The sequence below is a fragment of the Hydractinia symbiolongicarpus genome, chromosome 8 (genome assembly GCF_029227915.1).
Source record: "Hydractinia symbiolongicarpus strain clone_291-10 chromosome 8, HSymV2.1, whole genome shotgun sequence".
NCBI lineage: Eukaryota > Metazoa > Cnidaria > Hydrozoa > Anthoathecata > Hydractiniidae > Hydractinia > Hydractinia symbiolongicarpus.
The window spans coordinates 2,932,508-2,952,715 of record NC_079882.1 but is presented as its reverse complement, the minus strand read 5'-3'; the positions used below and the strand labels follow the sequence as shown (position 1 = coordinate 2,952,715).

The 20,208-nt window shown below is 34.6% G+C and overlaps 2 protein-coding genes across 2 annotated transcripts in view; both read right to left on the bottom strand.

Moving 5' to 3' along the window:
- Positions 1-2,946: 2,946 nt before the first annotated feature.
- Positions 2,947-13,471, bottom strand: LOC130654316 (uncharacterized). Its single transcript, XM_057456872.1, has 6 exons — positions 13,171-13,471; positions 9,683-10,147; positions 7,518-7,940; positions 6,949-7,386; positions 5,439-5,528; positions 2,947-4,509 (listed from the first exon to the last, which is right to left on the bottom strand). Exons 1-6 carry the CDS (start codon positions 13,214-13,216, stop codon positions 4,052-4,054), a joined length of 1,920 nt encoding a protein of 639 aa, XP_057312855.1. The 5' UTR covers positions 13,217-13,471; the 3' UTR covers positions 2,947-4,051.
- Positions 13,472-19,111: 5,640 nt separating this feature from the next.
- LOC130655207 (circadian locomoter output cycles protein kaput-like) overlaps positions 19,112-20,208 on the bottom strand; it is a 44,751-nt gene continuing 43,654 nt past the window's right edge. The window contains exon 14 of the mRNA XM_057457942.1: positions 19,112-19,895. Within this exon, the coding sequence (XP_057313925.1) occupies positions 19,854-19,895 (42 nt within the window). The 3' untranslated portion in view covers positions 19,112-19,853. The remainder of the gene's footprint in view (positions 19,896-20,208) is intronic.

The following is a 20,208-nucleotide window of genomic DNA, read 5'->3' as shown; positions in this document are numbered from 1 at the left end:
CTACTACGCTCTACTACACGCTACTACACTCTACTACAGAGAAATACGCTTTACTACAGAGAAATACGCTCTACTACAGAGAAATACATTCTACTACGCTCTACTACACGCTACTACACTCTACTACACGCTACTACACTCTACTACACGCTACTACACTCTACTACAGGCTACTACACGCTACTACACTCTACTACAGAGAAATACGCTTTACTACAGAGAAATACATTCTACTACGCTCTACTACACGCTACTACACTTTACTACAAGCTACTACAGGCTACTACACTCTACTACAGAGAAATACGCTTTACTACAGAGAAATACATTCTACTACGCTCTACTACACGCTACTACGCTCTACTACACGCTACTACACTCTACTACAGAGAAATACGCTCTACTACAGAGAAATACGCTCTACTACACTCTACTACAAGCTACTACACTCTACTACAAGCTACTACAGGCTACTACACTCTACTGCAGAGAAATACGCTTTACTACAGAGAAATACATTCTACTACGCTCTACTACAGGCTACTACACTTGTGCTTTATGGAGAATAGCACATCATTATCTCCACAAGACTTGGGAGCGTACATAGGTCTAACACATGTTGAATACTATATCTCCTTTATATTCAGGAAGTAATACGTGGACGACTTACCATGTTTACACTTTTCGGTAAACCGCTCCCCAGCCACAGCCCCTGGTCTTTATCATACATTTTCTTTGGGGGTGTTAAACTCTCCGCGTTTTAAAAACTAACGTAACCCTAACTATTGTGGGGGTAAGAAGATGTCTAATTGAAATGTCACATTTATTATAGAGTGTATTCATTCTATTCTCACAACTAAATGCGAAAAAAATCTAAAAAGCATAAAAAATCCTGGAAACCAGGTGTCTATCCCAAACAAATATCTTGATTTTCTCTCCTCTATATATTTATATTTCTGCCCCCTGTGTTTGTTGCCCTGGGTCCACTGTACCAACTAAACCAAACTAAACTAAAGTTGAACAGAGTCCTGTATCGATTTTTTTTTTAATTTTGGAGTGCGTCTTATAAAAAAAGAATCATGTAAGAATGTCATAGTGTAGTGGGCTCGTCTGCGGCCCCCAGTTCTGGCGACCGCGGATCGAATCAAATCCCCTGGGAATAAGGTTGGGGATGAGGATAAGCTGCCATTTAAACATCCAACTCTTAAAAGTTAGAAAATATCATTAAACACATTGGGTGCTTTTGTTTAGCAAATATGCCAATTTGTTTTTCGTGTCCAGCTACAAGACGCCAAAATTAAGGTAGAAAAAAGCTATTCCGCCAAATGAAGGTATGCTGCCGAATTAACATGCAAAGAAATAAAAATGACGTTCTTAATTTTTCTTCAAAACCAAACTCATTTGCATTCATGTGATGATAAACCACATCGTTAAATTTTGACCACGAGACTCATATCAGTATTATAACCACAAGCTGATAATCATTTCAATATGAATGAAAATATGTCTTGACAGAATTTTATCAACTTTAGAGAAAAATTTAGCAATATAAAAAAGTTCTTGAAATGATCTTGAAATTAATACACAAAACGTTCATATAACTCTTAATACAAGGAAGGAGTGTTCGGAGTATTTTTTTATAAGCATAGTATATTAAAGTTCTAGCATACGATAAGCATATTTTGATTCTTGAAAAAAAAATTTTTTTCAAGCAAGTATCTTTTACCGAACATTCATGATTCGATAAGAAAAAAAAGTAAACGGTTTCCATGGCGGCAAAAAACCGAATCTAAACATAAAACAGAGTTAAGAAACTAGTTCATGAGTTTTGGCGCTTTTTTTTAATTAAGAAATCTTGCACAATCGATACTTTCAAAGCAGTTCAGTTAAAGACAGTAGAAATTTGAGAGAAGAAGACTACCTTTTAATAATGACCTAATTGGATCGCTGTTGACGTCAGTGAATAGAAATTTGAGTCTGCGGAAGCACGCGATAAATATTATCGAAACTAGCTGAGCAACATTTTTGAAGAACTTTTATAACATATGTAAATTTTTATTTTTAAATACACAAAAACCATTTCATCTGTCGGACACACATGCCGGATGGACTAATGTGTTACTTTCATGCTTTTCAACTCTTTGAGACGGATTCAGGGTCACTTTAAACTTTGTTTTTAACACCATTTGCTTTACATTCTTTAAATTCAGATGTAAAAAAATGTGCATCTGACAGAATTTTGAAGTAAATATTGTTTAATTGGCTCGTTGAGTGGTTGGAGTCTATCCCGTTCAAGTTAAAAACGCATCTTGAAAAGAGAAAAGTAATACACATTTTTTCTTTGTTTTAATGAAAATCTGTTTAAAATACTACGAAAGATCAATACAACAAAGAGATTATTTGCGTCCGACAGACAGTTTCTTGGTTATACAGAAAAACAATCTTCGCTGAAGTAACATTACTTGCAAACAGGGTTCTAACTCTTTCTTGTCATCACAGTATTTATTTAAGAAACGGGGACAACAGTTAGGACCTCTTTCAAAGCTTTTGTGGAAACAAACTATAGGATAACTGGCTTTCCGATAGTACTGCGTAAAAAAAGGTTTTTCATCTAACTATATTAATATAAAATTGATATAATGCCTGTAACCCAAGTTTACGATTATGTAGGTAAAGTTTTTGCTCCTCTCAAAATACGCATGATGATTGTCGATAGTTTCTTTTTATCCCAAACATTGCCTGATAGAAACTAAAGGATGATACCAGAGATCTGTCAGACGCACAACAAGAAATTGAGCATATTTTTAGAGGATATGTTTTATTAAAAGAATTTAAATGGATGTTTCTCTCTAAAGGTAATTTAGAAAGGGCGTGTCAAGATAAAAGGATTAAACATTACAAGTAAGGTATACCTGATAAAGCGTAGTGATGTAGAAAGCTTGTGAATTTTCTTTGAAAATTATTTTTCTACAAAAGTAACTCTCTACATACACGAAAAGTTCTACTTATAAAAATATACTATACATTTAAATTGTATAATTACATTACATGTTCTTGAAATAAATTTCGAAAATATACATAAACAAATCAAGAGCAGAAAAAAATCGCGCGAAGGAAAGATCGCGCGCACACGGGAAACAATTAATCAGCAAAATCTAGCGCTAAGTTTAATTTTTTTTTTAATATGTTATAGAATTAGAAGAAAAAGATGGTATGAAAGAGATGGTGTGAAAAAGATGGTATGAAAGTGATGGCATGAAAGAGATTGGACAAAACATTAGTAAAAGGAGGGATTAACTGTATCATTGTTTCTTAGTAATTTTAGATTCACATTTATTCTTCAAGACATAAAATGAAATTAAACACATAAACTACCATTTGTTTAGGAAAATATAATAACAAATGTACAAAAAATATTAAAGCTAAAAACATGAAACCAAGGCATATTATTTAATCCAGGATACAAGCGAAAAAACTACTTCCAATAAGCAGACCGTCTATGACGAGGTTTAAAATGCTGTGCAACTACGCACACTGGTGGGAGTCACCTCAAAGGATTCGAAATAGAACTCCCTGATTATTCGAATGTTTTACCAGTGTTATTTTTGGTTTAACGTTGCTTATGTAAGAACAGAGCCAAAAAAAATATTGACAGTAAAAATATGTGATATGATTCTTATGAGCAAAAAAAAAAAAAAAAAAAAAAAATGCAGTGAACATTTACACTTGAAATGTTGCTCTTCTTTGCCATACACCATTTGAGCAACATCAAACCATTTTGTTTGTTTAATTTGAATACTGAATTTTTTGACATAAAGATAAACAAATTAAAAATACATTGGCGTGTAATGCTATTGTATCAATCGCACATTACAACATCGCAACATATTTCCCTAAAATCTCAAAATATCCCTTCACTATTTACAATAAATTATAAAATAAAGGGCGAAATATAAAAAAATCCACAATAAAACGCATGGAACTAGAATAAAACCTAAAACAGTAAACGAAGAACTAAATGTCTGCAACACAGAACTTCAATTTGGTCACATCAAACTGCTGAGTCTTTTCTCTTCATCAGTGTATCAGATTCTTCAGCAGTGTCGCTGTATTCTGTATCTTCAGGAATAGTATTCAAGTCGTCCTCTGATCCAGGCCCTTTTTGCATTTCTATGTCAGAATCGACCTCTTGTAACTCGGCTTTATCTGGGGTTTCCGGAGGAGGTACGGACGGATATGGGGGGATAGGAGTTTCCTCGAAATTTTGAACCTTTTCCTCTTTATAGATCTGTCCATTACTACCGCTTGGTTTAGCTTCAGATGCCACCTCAACTGGTGTTACCAATTGCGACAGTTCAGATGACTCACGACGCACTCGAGGTTCATGCTGACGATATATAGGCCACACCATGCAGACAATGATAAAGATAAGCAAAACGACAAGAATGATTACGATGAGGAGGATGATGGCCAGTACTGTAGTTGATGTGATTAAGCTGGAGTTTTTATCTGAACACAAAACACACTGTTGTAAAGGCGTTGCGGTATAAAGCACAAAGAACCTCCCTTTTGTAATAATCAGCTATTGGGTCCTGAAAATACACCCGCAGGAATTTGAAAAAAATGCATGATTTTTACTTTTTTGACAATTTTAGGCCATGTTGAATGGCCTGAATATACACCTTCCCCATGAGTCCCCACTATTTTTTTGTTGATACTACAAGTTTATGGTTGGGGTGAACAGTGAAAAAAGATTCAGCCTATAAAGTAACTGTGACCATTGGTTTCTGCGGCTTTAAACAATGACCTATTTTTTTTCAAATTCCCTGCGGGTGTATTTTCAGGACCCAATAGCTGTTGATCTGACTTAATATTATTTTTTTCATTTTCTTTAACCGAATGGTCCTCTATGTATAGATGTTTAATCAATCACATTTGCCATATTTAAAACGCCCAATTTTGGTCACGGGCACTTTGAAATTCCATTTTTTTTCGTGCGCAAATGAATTTTCGGCACTTTTAGGCTGCCATTATGGCTTGAATATTGCCCGACCAACTTTTTTGTTTGATTTTTTCCATAGTACTCATGGATATGTTTGAGATTGTTAATTTTGAGAATCTTAATGCAATTTGATCAAGAATTACTGGTGCTCAAAGTCTGCCAGAAATTGGTTCTGCACCCCAGAATTGCGATTTTACGAGAAACTGGTAAACTTTGAAAAGGCATATTTTCAAAACGAGAAAAGATACAGAGCTGAAATTTTCAGGATTAACTCATCTTACATGTAGAAACATTCCCACCAAATTTTATCAAAACCTGAGATGGTGCATGTGGGGACTTTAAAAACTTTGGTCCACTTGACACGGAATGACCCAGTGTTAAAACCTCCGTGGGTAAATAATAATAAATAATCCACATCATTAAGAAACAACAATACCTTCTCTCACTTCCTTCTCAGCAGGCGGTGGAGTGTAACCAGGAGCTGGTATGGGATATAACGTTGGTCTTCCTGGATCAATTGTGATCTCTAAAAACAGGAAGGCAAAAGAAAATTTTCAAATCTCAAGTTTGACTGGGTTAACAGATGTTGAGTGACGTTTCATTGCAGCATACAGCGTACATACAGCGAGGCAGTTCTGTGAAAAAGTTGGCACGCAATTAATCCGTACAAAGCACTTTCTCTGTTTTCTCTCCGTAAAACATGATACATTTTCAAAACCCTTGCCGAAAATAATGCTTTAGTGTTAGCAGTAGAAAAATTTCATCCCTCAAGTTCCCTAGACTAACTCAAAAGTTACCTTAGTGCCATGTAATTGAACAAAGTGAATTTAGTTGAAATGTATGGTTGTATGCTATTATTACTGAAAATCTTTATGTAAATACGCGGATAAATTGTCGATGTAGATTCAAGCTTTGCCATGACTCACGTGTAGTCGATCTTAACTGATGGTACATTCCAATGGGAACTCTAATCATGACGGCAAGTGTAATTGTGTTATATGGTGAATTGAAATACTTTTTGAATCGTTTGAAATATTATCTGCAACTTTTACTTTTATTGTTCTTTTTAAAACTACATTTCGTATTTAGAGCAAGCTTAACTCAAGGATTAAATTATTGTTTTTTTTAAATTATCAAATTTCCATTCTATCAAAAAATATATACTGGAGGGGATGATAAGTTGAAAACTCGAATTGAATTTTAGCTTGCAAAATATTATATCGTGTTTTACATTAAAGCCACAAACACTGTGTCCGTTTTTGAACAATGATGACGATTGAGAGTGAAGTGTGTAGGCATAAATTGGACTAAAAAACGTGAAACCTTTGTTAGCAATTTCTCCCGCAGGTAAAAAAGTAACACACACACATATGTTAGGAGGATATTATGGTTGCAAACTATACAGTGGTTTCTTTTTTTAAGCGTTCCCAATTCTTTACCAAGTTGTCCTTTTTTGATCGACTTTTCCAAAAATAAGAAATTTTTCAAACCCTTTAACTACAAGGTTTCCCTGAATCACATGAAACCAGGGCTTGCTGTCATCCTTCAAAAATGATGGTTATTGTTAACATGGATGATGTAGTGGCAAAGCATTGTGGTTGTAATCTTAAAGTTAAAAGTTTGAACCCAACTGCGGCCCCTTTTAAATTAATTTGAAGCATTCTACTTACCGTTGATTAGCTTGAGTGGCAGGGTAGCAAATTAGAGCAATGCTATTGGTATTTCTAGCGGGTAATGTAACTTAGTTATTATCAGAGGGAAAGATGAGCCAACCGTTAGGATATAATCTCAAAAGACTATATAGTTTCAGTGCCTGTACACTGCAGTGGACACTATCGAATTCAATCCCAATATACACTAATTGTTACACGAAGGACAACAGGTATAAAGCTTATTACTTATTACTAACTGCCACCGATAAAATCATTAATTTAATACCAGCTTACCTGCAGATCCATTAGCCACCATGCAAAATCTTGAATTGCACTCTGGCACACTTTTAAAGTCGTAAACGAAATATTTACCACAGTTCTTTACGCCCACAATAGTGGTGTGCTTACACTCACAAGGAACTTTCGTGGATTGAAAACAAATAACTCTCTCCACGTAACCATCTTCCACTGCTGGATGTTTACCCTCCATGAAACCCTGGTAGGTGGAGCCACACCTATGCGTGATTAGATGCATGTCAGAAGTGTTGCACCCTTCCTTAATACTCCATGGTGTGTAGATAGACCCAAAACGATATCTACCATAAAAGGATGCATCGCATTTGTTTACAGTGGGAATTGTGTACGACCATAAGCGATCTGGATCGTACGATGTTTGATACATTTTGCAGATATCTTTGTTTTTTTCTACAGCAGGCTTTTTAGGATCATTCACTGTTTAAAAAAACAAAGGTTGAAAAGGTTACCCATGACACACCTTCGTAACTGCGGTATGTTTTTTAATATATTACAAATAAGTTTTTAAGCATTGCAATTAATTTTTCAATTAAAAAAATCCACAATACCTGCAGCTAATGATCCATTTGCAGCTCCACAATACCTTGCATTGCAAATTGGTGCCTTCTGCAGGCGATAGACGTAATACTGACCACAATTCCGCACAGATATTTGTCCAAAAAAATCACACACACAATGAGCAGCATATGAAAAACAAATTCTTCTACTGACTCTCCCTTCCTCAAGTGTGGGATGGCGGTCGACCATCCAACCACGGAATTCTGCACTACACGATTGTCCAATCCTTGTAAGTGATTTTGCATTCACAGTACATTTGGATGAAATTTCATAACCAGATGCTTTATCAAACCGAAACCAACCAACATTTTGGTCACAAGTGACATCACCCACTTGGTCCCATACCCGTGAATTAAGGTCTTTCATGATTGTGTACTGTGAACATTCGATAGCTTTGGAGATTTTGTTAACTACTACAAGATAAGGAAAAAAAACTACAGTATGGACATAAATTTGCAGTTTTGCAAAAAAATAACTTAGAGGTTGAATTAGTTGCTCCAACCAGAAGTTAAATATATTTGTGTAAAACAGTCTTCTGTTTTTATTGCAAAAAACGAAAGAAAAACACAAAATGACCCACAATCATGAACAAAATTAATAAAACAAAACCAATTATTTCATCATTTTTCAAAAATGAACAGAAGGGTAAACGATCACTACTCTTCAGCCGACAGACTGCAAAGTCTCTATTTTTGCACACGCATAGGCTAGGTAGAGCGTGTAAAATTCACAAGTAGCATTCCTTAGCATGCCCACACAATGAAAAAATTCAAGTCAGGGTCCACGAAGGTCGTGAAGTTCAGGGGAAATAGTCATGCTGTGTCAGCAACAATTAGCATGTTTTAAATGAGTGAACCAAATAACGCAAGATTACTAAGTCCTAAGCCTGCTGTGAACATTAACAAAACCTTTTAAAAAACTATTCTTATATCAAACAAGCTACCCAGTAAGAATAAGATCTTTCTTTAAACTTGTTAAAAGAGTTAAGCAATGTTCGACCTTTTATGTTGAAAGCAGACTTCTTTTCTTTCAACTTGTGCTTACACACTTCAACTAGTTGGAGCTAAAGGTTACTTCAACTAGTTGAGTCATTTAAACACTGCTTAAATTCACAAAAAAATGTTTTTTAGCCTATTGATGAAAAAAACTTTGATAAAATTATTAAAATGTCATTAAGATTAATTAGTGCAAATTTTATACAATAATATAATCATGAAAAAGGATTACTTGTGAAGGTATCTTTCCCTTAGTTTTCCAATGTAACCTGCACAAAATTACAAAACACCTTGGCTTTTTTTTTGGCAGTATAAGAATACTGAAAGCATGGTAGTTATTCAGAGTGTTACTCTGAAAATGTATGAAAGTGTGTATAGAAGAAAAAGAAGATGAAGGCACAAACTATAGTTTGATAAAAAAAAAGATTTAGTTTTTTAATTTTCAGTATCTATCCTAATTTCTAATCTTTTTAATTGTTGGATCACTGGGGGTCCTCTCCAAACAAATGAAAAAGAATTTCTAGCAGAATAATTTCCAAGTAGTAAGATTTTAAACAATTATTCTGCAACATTTCTTTGCATTCTTTTCCTGAGTAGCAAGTGTATATGCTTAGCAAATATTTAGTTTTCTTGTTATAACTTTATGGGCTACATCCTATTTTCTGGAGCACAATAAACCTTGAAAGTAACAATAAACTTTGCAAATCACTATGAAACTGACATGCAGATCCCAAGTTATAGCCACATTGCTAATCTAAAAACAATTAAAAAGTGACAAGCTTGTTTTAACTTAGAGTTTACATTCTGTGTGTTCTCATTGGATGGTGTGGGTTTAACTTTTCATTCAGGATGAAGCAGACCACTTTTGGCAGAATTCTACCTGTTTCACTCCGCCTGTTCCACTCCGCCTATTCCTCTCTGCCCATTCCTCTCCCCCCACCCGTCCAAACTCACCCAACCCCGCCTTACCCCACCTCGCCCCGAATAAACCACCTATAATAAATAAATATCTTTAAGTACATCTTTAAAAATGTTTTTTAATAGAAAATTTGAATTGATTCACAAGTGAACCCCTGCTTCATTGCTAACAAAGCTGAAGAGTTTTTCAACCTAAAACTCTGGCTGATGTAAATAATAAAAAAAAAAAACAGTTAACATACCTTTTGGTCCAGCTAAACTAGTTCTTCCCGTGCAATACCTTTGATTAGAGCTTGTAGGTGAAAGCCAGTAAATAAAGTGTTTTCGACAATTGCGTACATAAATTTTTATTTTACTTTTGCACTCGCATGTTCTTACATTATGAAAATAACAAAATCTGTCTCTGAAGCAAACTGACATTTCTACCATTCCCTCTTCTTCTGTTGGATGGTCTCCCATCAAACTACCAGCGTGTACTGTGCCGCAAAAATTTGGTGGACTATCACCAGTGTTTAAAACTTTCTCGAACCCTTGCTTTAAACTATTTCCAGCTTTTCCTAAAATTCGGTACCAACCTTTCTTCAAATTTAAGTCATTAGCTTTTGATGTAGGGGTATCAAATACATCAAAAGCCCTGGTACTATCATCAATTTCTTCTGCATCAAAACATTCTGATGGTAAGTCTTTCATGCTTCTGCACAAAGCACCTGTAAAAGGTAAAAAGTATTATTTTAAATTCTTCTTGCATTTAATTAATGTAATTTTAAACCTTCACATATTTTAGAAATGAAATGTTTATCAAAAACATTGAGCATAATTGAGAAAAGTTGATTTTCAGTTTAGGCCACTTAGAACAACAACATGTGCAAAATTAACTTTAAGTAAAATACAAATTTAGCTAAATTTAGCTGATAGTTCCTTCTATTTCTTCCAAAGTATCATGGAAATTGTACGCACAATATGTGGATAGCAATATCATTTTGAACTTGAATCAACTGGTTTATTGATTATTTTTCTTCTTTTTAATGTCTAGAATTGAAATAAAATGCATTCCTAAAAGAAACTGAATCCTAAAGTGAAATCTAAATCAAAAAACCTTCCTTACTATATAGCAAATATTTTAACAATGTATATTTTATAATTAAACAAAATGTCTGCCGATTTCTAGGTTTTTTAAAGATTCTTTTAGTATATGTGCAACAAAAATGGTAAAACTTTTCAGGTATGCTTTCCGATTTTGTGTTGGTCAAGTCTTCATAAAAATTAAGATTTTGGATGTGGTCTTGTTAAAAGCAAAAATACACCCTGCATGTTAAGGTTATATTGAAGAAGAACTACTTTGTTCATCACTAACATACTGCCAAGCAGTGAGCGGGATTCAATCCGCGGTCCCCAGAACTGGGAGCTGCAGACGAACCCACTACACTACGTGCGGCAATATGTTAGTGATGAACTCAGATAGTTTATCCGGATGGTGTGTATACATATAGGTGAATATTTATCATAGCACATCCGTATTTTATTCTCAACAGAGAATGCTTCACCCCGATCAGACCTCTGATCATGACGGGGAATATAATGCGTGTAAGTCATATTGAAGAACTACTTTGTTTATCACTAACATACTGCCAAGCAGTGAACTACACTACGTACGGCAATATGTTAGTGATGAACTCAGATAGTTTATCCGGATGGTGTGTATACATATAGGTGAATATTTATCATAGCACATCCGTATTTCATTCAGGGTGAAGCGTTCTCTGTTGAGAATGAAATACGGATGTGCTATGGTAAATATTCAGCTATATGTATACACACCATCCGGATAAACTATCTGAGTTCATCACTAACATATTGCCGTACGTAGTGTAGTGGGTTCGTCTGCGGCTCCCAGTTCTGGGGACCGCGGATCGAATCCCGCTCACTGCTTGGCAGTATGTTAGTGATGAACAAAGAAGTTCTTCTTCAATATGACTTACACGCATTATACTCGCCCGTCATGATCAGAGGTCTGATCGGGGTGAAGCATTCTCTGTTGAGAATGAAATACGGATGTGCTATGATAAATATTCACCTATATGCATGTTAAGGTTACTGTAAAGGAAACAATTTTTTTTTTAGGTTTTTTGCAAAAAATTCATGACATATAGAGAAAAAAAATTCTCTTTCCAATGACATATTTTATATTCCATGAAAATATTTGGAACATCTCTTTTTCTGGAAAAAGCCTTTTTAGATGTGTTATATCCTTTACACCTTCGAAAAATATGTGCAAAATAAGTTGAGCATTTTTTTTGTAAACATTATGCATAATATGGAACTCCCGTATAAAAATATGCATAATAATATTTTAGATAGTTTACTTGTGGTCTCTTTTTCCGAAAACTTCCTATTGGCTCATTGAAATTTTCGGTAATGGAAAGCTGAATAAATTATGCACAAAAGGTTCACATATTTTTTTGTATAAATTACTGATTAGCTCTCACGAAAATAACATCATCAAAAAAGAATTTCATCAAGCGTTCAGAAACAAAAAAAAAATATTAAAAAATATAAAAGTATTGATAAATTATAAGGTTTTTTCTGAGACTACTCATCAAGTGATTTTTTCCTTTACAGTAACCTTAAATGTGATCCTGGAATGGTCAGCAAATCTTTCTTTCACTGATTGTTTTGGGTTTTATGTATGTTCCCATTTTCAGTCCACACAATCCTACTAATTTAACTTGTAAATATTTTTTCAATTACATAAATGTGCACACAATAAAGTTTTACAATACAACTATAATGTGATGAGTAAATATTGTCAGAAACAGATGTTTTTAAGCATACTAAGTTAGTTTTTGCATAACATAGCATAGTAACAAAAAATCACAAAAGAAGAAAAAAGAAGTGCTGCTGAAAACTATAAATAAAACTGAATCGCTTACAGATAAAATAATATAAATTAAAGTACACAACAACGAAGACAAAATAGTTCAGCATTAAACATAGAAGTGCACATTTTTGCAATTCACAGCGAAATTTTTTTCAGTTTTTTCACAAAATCGGGAGTTGAGAATCCTAGCAATTTTTATGCCATTAAAGTTCACATTTACATGACTTCAAATGAAACGGTATGACCACATTTATTTTATTTCTTATGGTAGTAGTAACAGCATATCAAAAAATAATTTTTGGTTTAGTTCCCCCTTTGAAATTTTATGGTTTTTCTCGTAATAAAACTGATTTTGGTAGAGGATAAATTTCTCATATATGGAGTATTTGGTTGTATTTCTTTATTTCATGGTGGTTGTTATAATAATAATAATAATTTGGATTTGAATATAGCTAGGTCGAAGTCCAACTTGCTATCACTGCAGTACTTTTTGCCCAAATTCTTAAACTTTCTGATCACTTTGGGAATATATAAATAATACAAAAAAGCATTCTTTGTTGTTGTTATTCATTCCTCATATTAATGACAGGAAGCTTTTGACTTTACAAAAGATGGTAAAGTGTGTAAATAAAATACATTTTTTGAAATGTTTAAACAGAGTAAAATCTAACACTTTATTTGTTTTGTTTTTATACACAAAATTTAACATATTCAAAATTTTAACATAGTCACACTTCTGACAACTACAATAAAATTTTAGTCCTGCATATGTGAAACACAATAATAATGTCTGCTAAGAAAGTTTATACAAATAAAATGCCTGCTAAAAAATTCCAAAAAAAAAGTTCTTACCTGAGAAGTACATTAGCAGAAATAAGGAACTTCGCAAGGAAATCATTTTTTTAATATTTACTTTTTTCTTCTAAACTGTTCAATATTAAAACTATTGTAGATACATGGATGCAATTTTTTCAATTGTCTGCCACAATTAAAGAAATGAATTAATCTCTTTAATGAGGTCAATAAGTAGCAAGATGTAATTAAAATAATTAAAATATGGTAAACGACAGTTTTGTATTTACATGAACCAAGACAAACGATAAACACTTCATCAAAAAGCAGCACGTAACACAACATGGGAAACAAAAACACTTTCATGCACATGTGCTGGCAACCAACAAAAACTAACATCCTACTTATAAAACACAACAAAAGCTACACAGTTTGATTTAATAAGTGTTTTTAAATTAATGTCAAAGAGGATTATCATAACTTTTAAGTAACATCAGAATACGTTCAAGTCTCTATTCTCACGTCATTGGTTAGAGTCATTGGTTAGAAATACAATAGAAATTTCAGTCGTTAAAAGAAATTTAAAATTTATAATGACTTCTTAATTACGTCTGATGCAATCAATGATTTACATTTGTTTGCAGTAATAGTCTTATCTATCAAATAGAAAATAAAGACTATCCTGTAAACACTTTAGAAATTACCAAGAATAAGATATAGATGCCCTTGTTTCCTTGCCTACCAATATTTCTTCTCTGATTTTAACACATGTATAAAACATAGAAATTTCAAAAAATAAAAAAATAACAACCTGACCTCAATATACTACTCAACAAAACAACATAAACACCTTTAATTCTTTCATATCTTAACACCAGACTAATTTTTTACTATGAAACATAATAAAACCACACACAATAAAAAACAGGTGAAAATAGAACAAAAGAAAAAGAAAACATAAAATATAATATTGCATATAGTGTAACACAACACAATTCTACAAATACAAACAAACTGATAAAATCGAAATCTTTTTTTGTTTCAATAAATATCTTAGTAAACCCATGGCTTAGTGTATTGTTTTAGTTGTCTTAATTATTTATAAAATGTTTACTTAGTATATAACACTGTCTGAAAAACATTATTTGAAAAATTAACCAATGTTTGAATAATAAAATATTTTTTGCAAATTCACTGAACAGAAAATGTCAAGATTAAAAAAATAAATTTCACTGAAAGTAAGAATTAATGGAAATCTTTAATATAGATTGGGTTAATTAAAAAAAAATATTTCCTTGAAAAATTTATATATATACCATTCATACAACTATGAATTTTCTTCTTTGTAGTTCACCATCATTGTCATCATCATCATTCTCGGCTTAACGTCCGTTTTCCATGCTAGCATGGGCTGGACGGGCTTCCAATCTGATCTAGACTGCGTTAGATCTAAACTCAACTTCCTCTGTATCAAGTCTGTCCTTATAACCTCCTGCTAAGTCTTTCTCGGTCTGCCTCTGGGCTTTGCCCCAGGAACTATCAAGTCTCTACACTTTCTTACCCAATTATCCTCCTCCATTCTTTCCAAGTGCCTCAGCCAATTTAATCTTCTTATCTGGATAACACCTTTAATGTACGGAGACTTAGCCTGCTTCTTAGCTCATCTGAACTCTTTCTGTCTCTCAGACTGGCGTTACACATCTATCTAACCATTCTCATATCATTCCTTTCTAAACGGTCAAGATCTTCCTGCTCCCCTGCCCATGTCTCACTACCGTACAACATAACACTTCTTACACAGGCCTCATACAACCTACCTTTTACCTAAATTGAAAGGGCTCTCCTAGTCAACAAAGGAAGTAACTCTCTGAACTTTTTTCAAGCAGAACCTATCCTGCAAGTAACACTTCTTCCAACACCCCCTTCACTGCCCAACATATCACCTAAGTAACAGAAGTTCTCAACTATCTCTAACGAGCCACTGTTGTACATCATTAAAGCTGGAAATACTTCATTCTCTATAATCTCACCTTTGCAACGCTTGCATACAAACTGAATGTCAGCTCTTAACCTTCCACTAATACTACTGCACTTCTTTTGTACCCAATGCTTGCAAGTCTGACAAAAATTGAGTTACTACCAACCCCTTTCCTGCAAACTCCACAAGGCCACTTTCCAACTACAAGGTCACACTTGGCTGTAATGCTATTAATCATGACTTTAGACTTTGCTGTGTTTACCTTTAGCCCTTTCTCTTCTAGTCCTTTCTTCCACTTCTCAAACTTTTCAACTAATTCTTCCATCGACTCTGCTATGAGAACCAAATCATCTGCATACAATAACTCCCATGGACAACCTGTTCTGAACTCCATCGACAGCGCTTCTAAGACTAGAATAAACAACAAAGGACTAAATACAGAACCCTGATGTACACCAACATTTACACTAAATTCATCACTGAGTGAATCGTTAATCCTGACACGACTTCTAGCAGTGCTGTACATAAATTGTACCATCGTAACTAGCCACTCATCCACACCTAATTTTCTCATAGCCCACCAAATAACTTTACATAGCACTCTATCAAAAGCTTTCTCTAAATCTACAAAGGCAAAATAGAGATTCTTTCTCTTTTCTAAATACTTTTCCTGAAGCTGTCTGAGTAAAAATATTGCATCTGTAGTGCCAATTCACTATTACACTTAACTGCCACTCACTCGGAATAGCACCATCCTTTATAATCTGGTTAGCAAGACTTGTAATAAGCTCAACTCCAATATATCCAGATGCTTTTGCCATCTCTGCAACAATACCTGATACTCCTGCAGCCTTGCCAATCTTCAATTTCCTAATAGTCTCCACTACCCATTCTGCCTTGATCTGCATAGCTGGCCCTTCTACAACATCATCATCAGACAAATTATCCTCGTCCCAATCAAACGCAGTGTTAAGCAACCTCTGATAATGATTCTTCCAAGCTACCCTTTTCTCCTCCTCTGTGCTAGCCAAAACACCTTCATCATTACGTATACACTTCTCACCTACAACATCTTGATTAGTCTTCTTCATTTGCTTTGCTATCTTGAATACCTTATTGCGCTGGTCTTCCCTTCTTAACACATCTGCAAATCTGTTTCTCTCTGCTTCTGATTTTGCCTTATACACTGCTGTACGAGCACGACGCTTAGCTTCTAAGTAAATATTTTTACTACCACCTGACTTCCACTCTTTCCAAAGTTTCCTCTTTTCCTTTATACACTGGTCAACCTCATTATTCCACCACCAGGTCTGTCTATGTCTAGTTGGTCCTTTCGTCCACCCACAGGTATCATCAGAAGCTTCTAGAAGACAATTCTTCAAAGTAGTCCAAGTACTTTCAGCATTGTCACTATCACATTGACCATTGTGGGCTAACTGCTGAACTTTTGCACTAAATTGTCTTGCTACAATCTCTTCCTTCAGCTTCCAGACTTTTCGACGGGGCCTGTACTTTCCCTTGGCTTCTTTAACACTCTTCAAGATAATATCACAAACCAGCAACCTATGCTGGGAAACACACTCTTCCCCCGATATAACTTTCACGTCCTGCACCACTTTCTTGTCTGACTTTCTAATCAGGAAGTAATCTATCTGTGTCTTACAACCACCTGACTCATATGTTATCAGCCTACTCTGTCTCTTACTGAGTGATGTGTTGCAAACCACCATGCCCGTTGCCATTCCAAACTCAAGCAATCTCTCCCCTTCCTTATTTCTGCTCCCAAATCCATAGCCTCCATGCACACCTCTATAACCTTCAGATGACTTCCCAACATGACCATTAAAGTCGCCGCCCACCATGACAAGTTCAGTGTCTCCAAACTTTGATGTGACTGCTATTAACTCATCATAAAACTTATCTTTATCTTCCTCACTGAGTCCACACTGTGGAGCACAAACTGACAGAAAAGTGACAATCCTATTACCTATCAAAAACTTTATCACTATAATACGACTATTAACACGCATAACATCTATTACTTTTTCTACCCACTTCTCTGCAACGAATATGCCAACTCCTCCATATCCATCACTATTACCAATCCAAAAAAGCTTATACCTTGCCCTCCTAAATGCTAAATGTATAATATATGTGCCAGCTACAGCTTAGCTACAATTTTCACTGTGTCCAAAAACTGGCCTGGTCATTTCAACTAAGTGTTTCAACAGTACCTTCAAATTTGTTTTTTTGTGCAGATATCGCAAACACGATTTTTTAATGTGCCTGAGAACGTTTGTTGGGCCTTGCAAACAACACACACCTTGTGTAGCACATCCCTTCTTTAAAATCTAAAAAGTGTCTAAAGACTGGGCATTTTTAAGTCCTAAGATTGGGCAGAACAGATACAATCTCTTGATCTGTGCTTCACTGACAGCGAACCCTACTGTGACAACGATGTCTAATCTAAACAGTCAAAATAAATTGACATAAATTTCAAGGTTTTCAAGTTTTTTTTCTTTAGTAAATGATTGATTTATATATAAATTCTTTTTTTATAAACAAGTCAAGAGTTTGTGAAGTTTGCGAACAGCTTACCCATCGCCATATATAAATATGATCCGCACTCCTTTTGAAATTTAGGAGGAGTAGGTCTTTGTTTTGTGAAACATAATTTACCGGCGGCGCCTGTTTTTGTCCCCAAGGGGGTAACGTCTCCAGGGACAGGGCTTGCAAGAATAATGTTTTCAAACGCACCCTTGGGGGCTACGAACTGGTTAAAATGCTCGCATTCCGTTTATTCCGCGCACATATTAAAATCCGGCAAAAGCGTTTTGCGCAATGAACAGACCAGTTTGCTCGCCGGTTCAATATTTTTTCCGAAAAGTATATTACAAAGAAATAGTTCAGCAAGACTCATTCTGGACATAGACTCTCTTGTGACTATGTTCTTGATGAAAACATAACCAAGCCTGGAGAAGATAAAAATTCTAGATATATCTATATGTTCGAGTCTGTAAATTACATACATGCCGGAAAAACAGCCATTTTTGTTTTCCGCCGCCATCAGCTCGACTTTCGTGAAGTCACTAAAGTCGAAAACCAACAGCCGTTCCGTAGCCGCTTTAATGCGGACACAAAGCGACGCAAACGCATCCAATTTCATCCAACATTTGATTTTAATGTTGGATGAATATTAGGTAAATGCCGGATTAAAAATTCAAATTTTGGATGAAATCAAGTTTAGCGTTGGACAAGTCATCCAACATTCAATCCAACAAACGTTTTTATTTTCGTCCTATTCAGTCTAATTTTCAAGATTACGGACAACCTATGGAAAAAAGCAGCAATTCTAATCTAAATTTATAATATCGGACATATTATTATTGTCGTTACATTTTTTTCCGACAAAGGTAACTGAGAAGGGGTATACAAAATGCAAGTCCCTTGATGGGTGAAGACAAGGCTCTTTACTGGATAAAAAAAAATGAAGAATCCATCACATGACCAGACAGGTCTGGAGCTACTTTCCAAGTTTATCTTGAAGAACTCTCGGGTTAAAATGTGAAAAGATATAGCTATTGTAAAATAATGTTCAGAAATAAAAGTTCCACTGCACACTTAACCAGCCATCACAGTCTCACAAATGAAGAAACTTTTCTTCGCATGTTAAATTAATTAAATGGTTTTCCATGCAAATACGTGCTATGAGCATGCTGTCTCCTGGTTTTTTTTGTTGTGTATATAACCAACCTCGATTCCAGGGCTTTTTCTCTTTTTATTTTCTCGCTGTCACTTCAAAAGAGAAAAAAGCCCTGGGATCGAGGTTGGCAATTACCTGAACTTTCTAAGAGTTTTTCAATTCTTATGTAATGATTGAGCAGCAGTTGACATAGGCTACGAAGTTCTGATTTTTAAATTTATTTTTCTGCGGGTTTAGCCAGGAGAACTTTAGAATGAGTTCTTTTTATGTCGCGGTTTTTTTGAAGAGACTAGTAAAGCTATCAAGTCTAGTGTAGCATACGGAACTTTCCAGTTAAGTGTTGTAAGAAAAATTACTTTTATTTAAAGGTAGCAGTAGTAGTGTGTGTTTTTATCGTCAAAGAGAGTTACAAGTTCGTTTACATATACAAGTTCGTATCGTTTAAAAGCAAATAGAAAATATATACATACATCAGCTATTATATTAAAGATCTTAAACCATACGAAGAAGACTGACTGGAGCTTGCAGAAAGCAATTTTGCCTTATCACTATTTTTCAACAATTATATTATTTATTGAGCCTGGTTTGTATCGCCAAAACCAACTAATTTTATCGATTTTATCCAAAGCTCCATAAAAAGATTTTATATAGTAAGCTAAAAAGTTTGTTTTGTTGATGACAAAATTCAACTAGCCAAAATCCATTAAAAGAACCGAATACGCTTATATAACATAAAATATATTTTGTGACGTTTTGTTGTGTTCAGGTATTATTCATAAACTTAAACTCGTGTTAATACTGACTCGTAAACGTCGTAACTGTTTATCTTACATCAGTAGTTTATTTTAAGGAATTTATATCGTTGATGTTGACGTCGTTGTACACGTAACGATACTCTCAATCTTGGAGAGTTAGCAGCTGCAGCATTTGGCCCAAATATGTTTTCCATTAGGGCGCTGTTTTCGCATCCGGCGCAACTGTGATTTTGATAACGTGTATATTGTAAATCAGCGGTTGCATTTTAGTTCGTAAGAGATGTAGATGTAATATTTTGTGTCACGGCTACCGATAACACACTGGTCGAAGTTCTTGGGTCTTCTCTGTCTAGAAATTACAAAATAAATAAGGTTATTTTGGCTTTGAGATATAAATTTGTTATTTAGCACATTATAAAAAAAATCGTCCGCAGATATTCATAACATTTATTATGTATTCATATATTACTAGTCGATAAGGCCCGTTGAGAAATCCACTTAGGCAGGAGGGACAATGTAAAAATTGGTTATTTTAGACCTTTTGCTGATGTCAGCAGTGCATATGCAAAAACAAATTGACGAAATTCAGTTTATCCGTTGTCTCTATTGTGTAGAGCTCGACACGCTCATGAAGAGAATGTATGTGATCATGTGACTTTGAT

Coding starts and splice junctions, on each gene's coding strand:
- LOC130654316 (XM_057456872.1), bottom strand. CDS start 13,216: ATGATTTCCTTGCGAAGTTCCTTATTTCTGCTAATGTACTTCTCAG. Junction 10,148..13,170: donor TCTGCTAATGTACTTCTCAG/GTAAGAACTTTT, acceptor TACCTTTTACAG/GTGCTTTGTGCAGAAGCATG. Junction 7,387..7,517: donor AAATGGATCATTAGCTGCAG/GTATTGTGGATT, acceptor TTTTTTAAACAG/TGAATGATCCTAAAAAGCCT.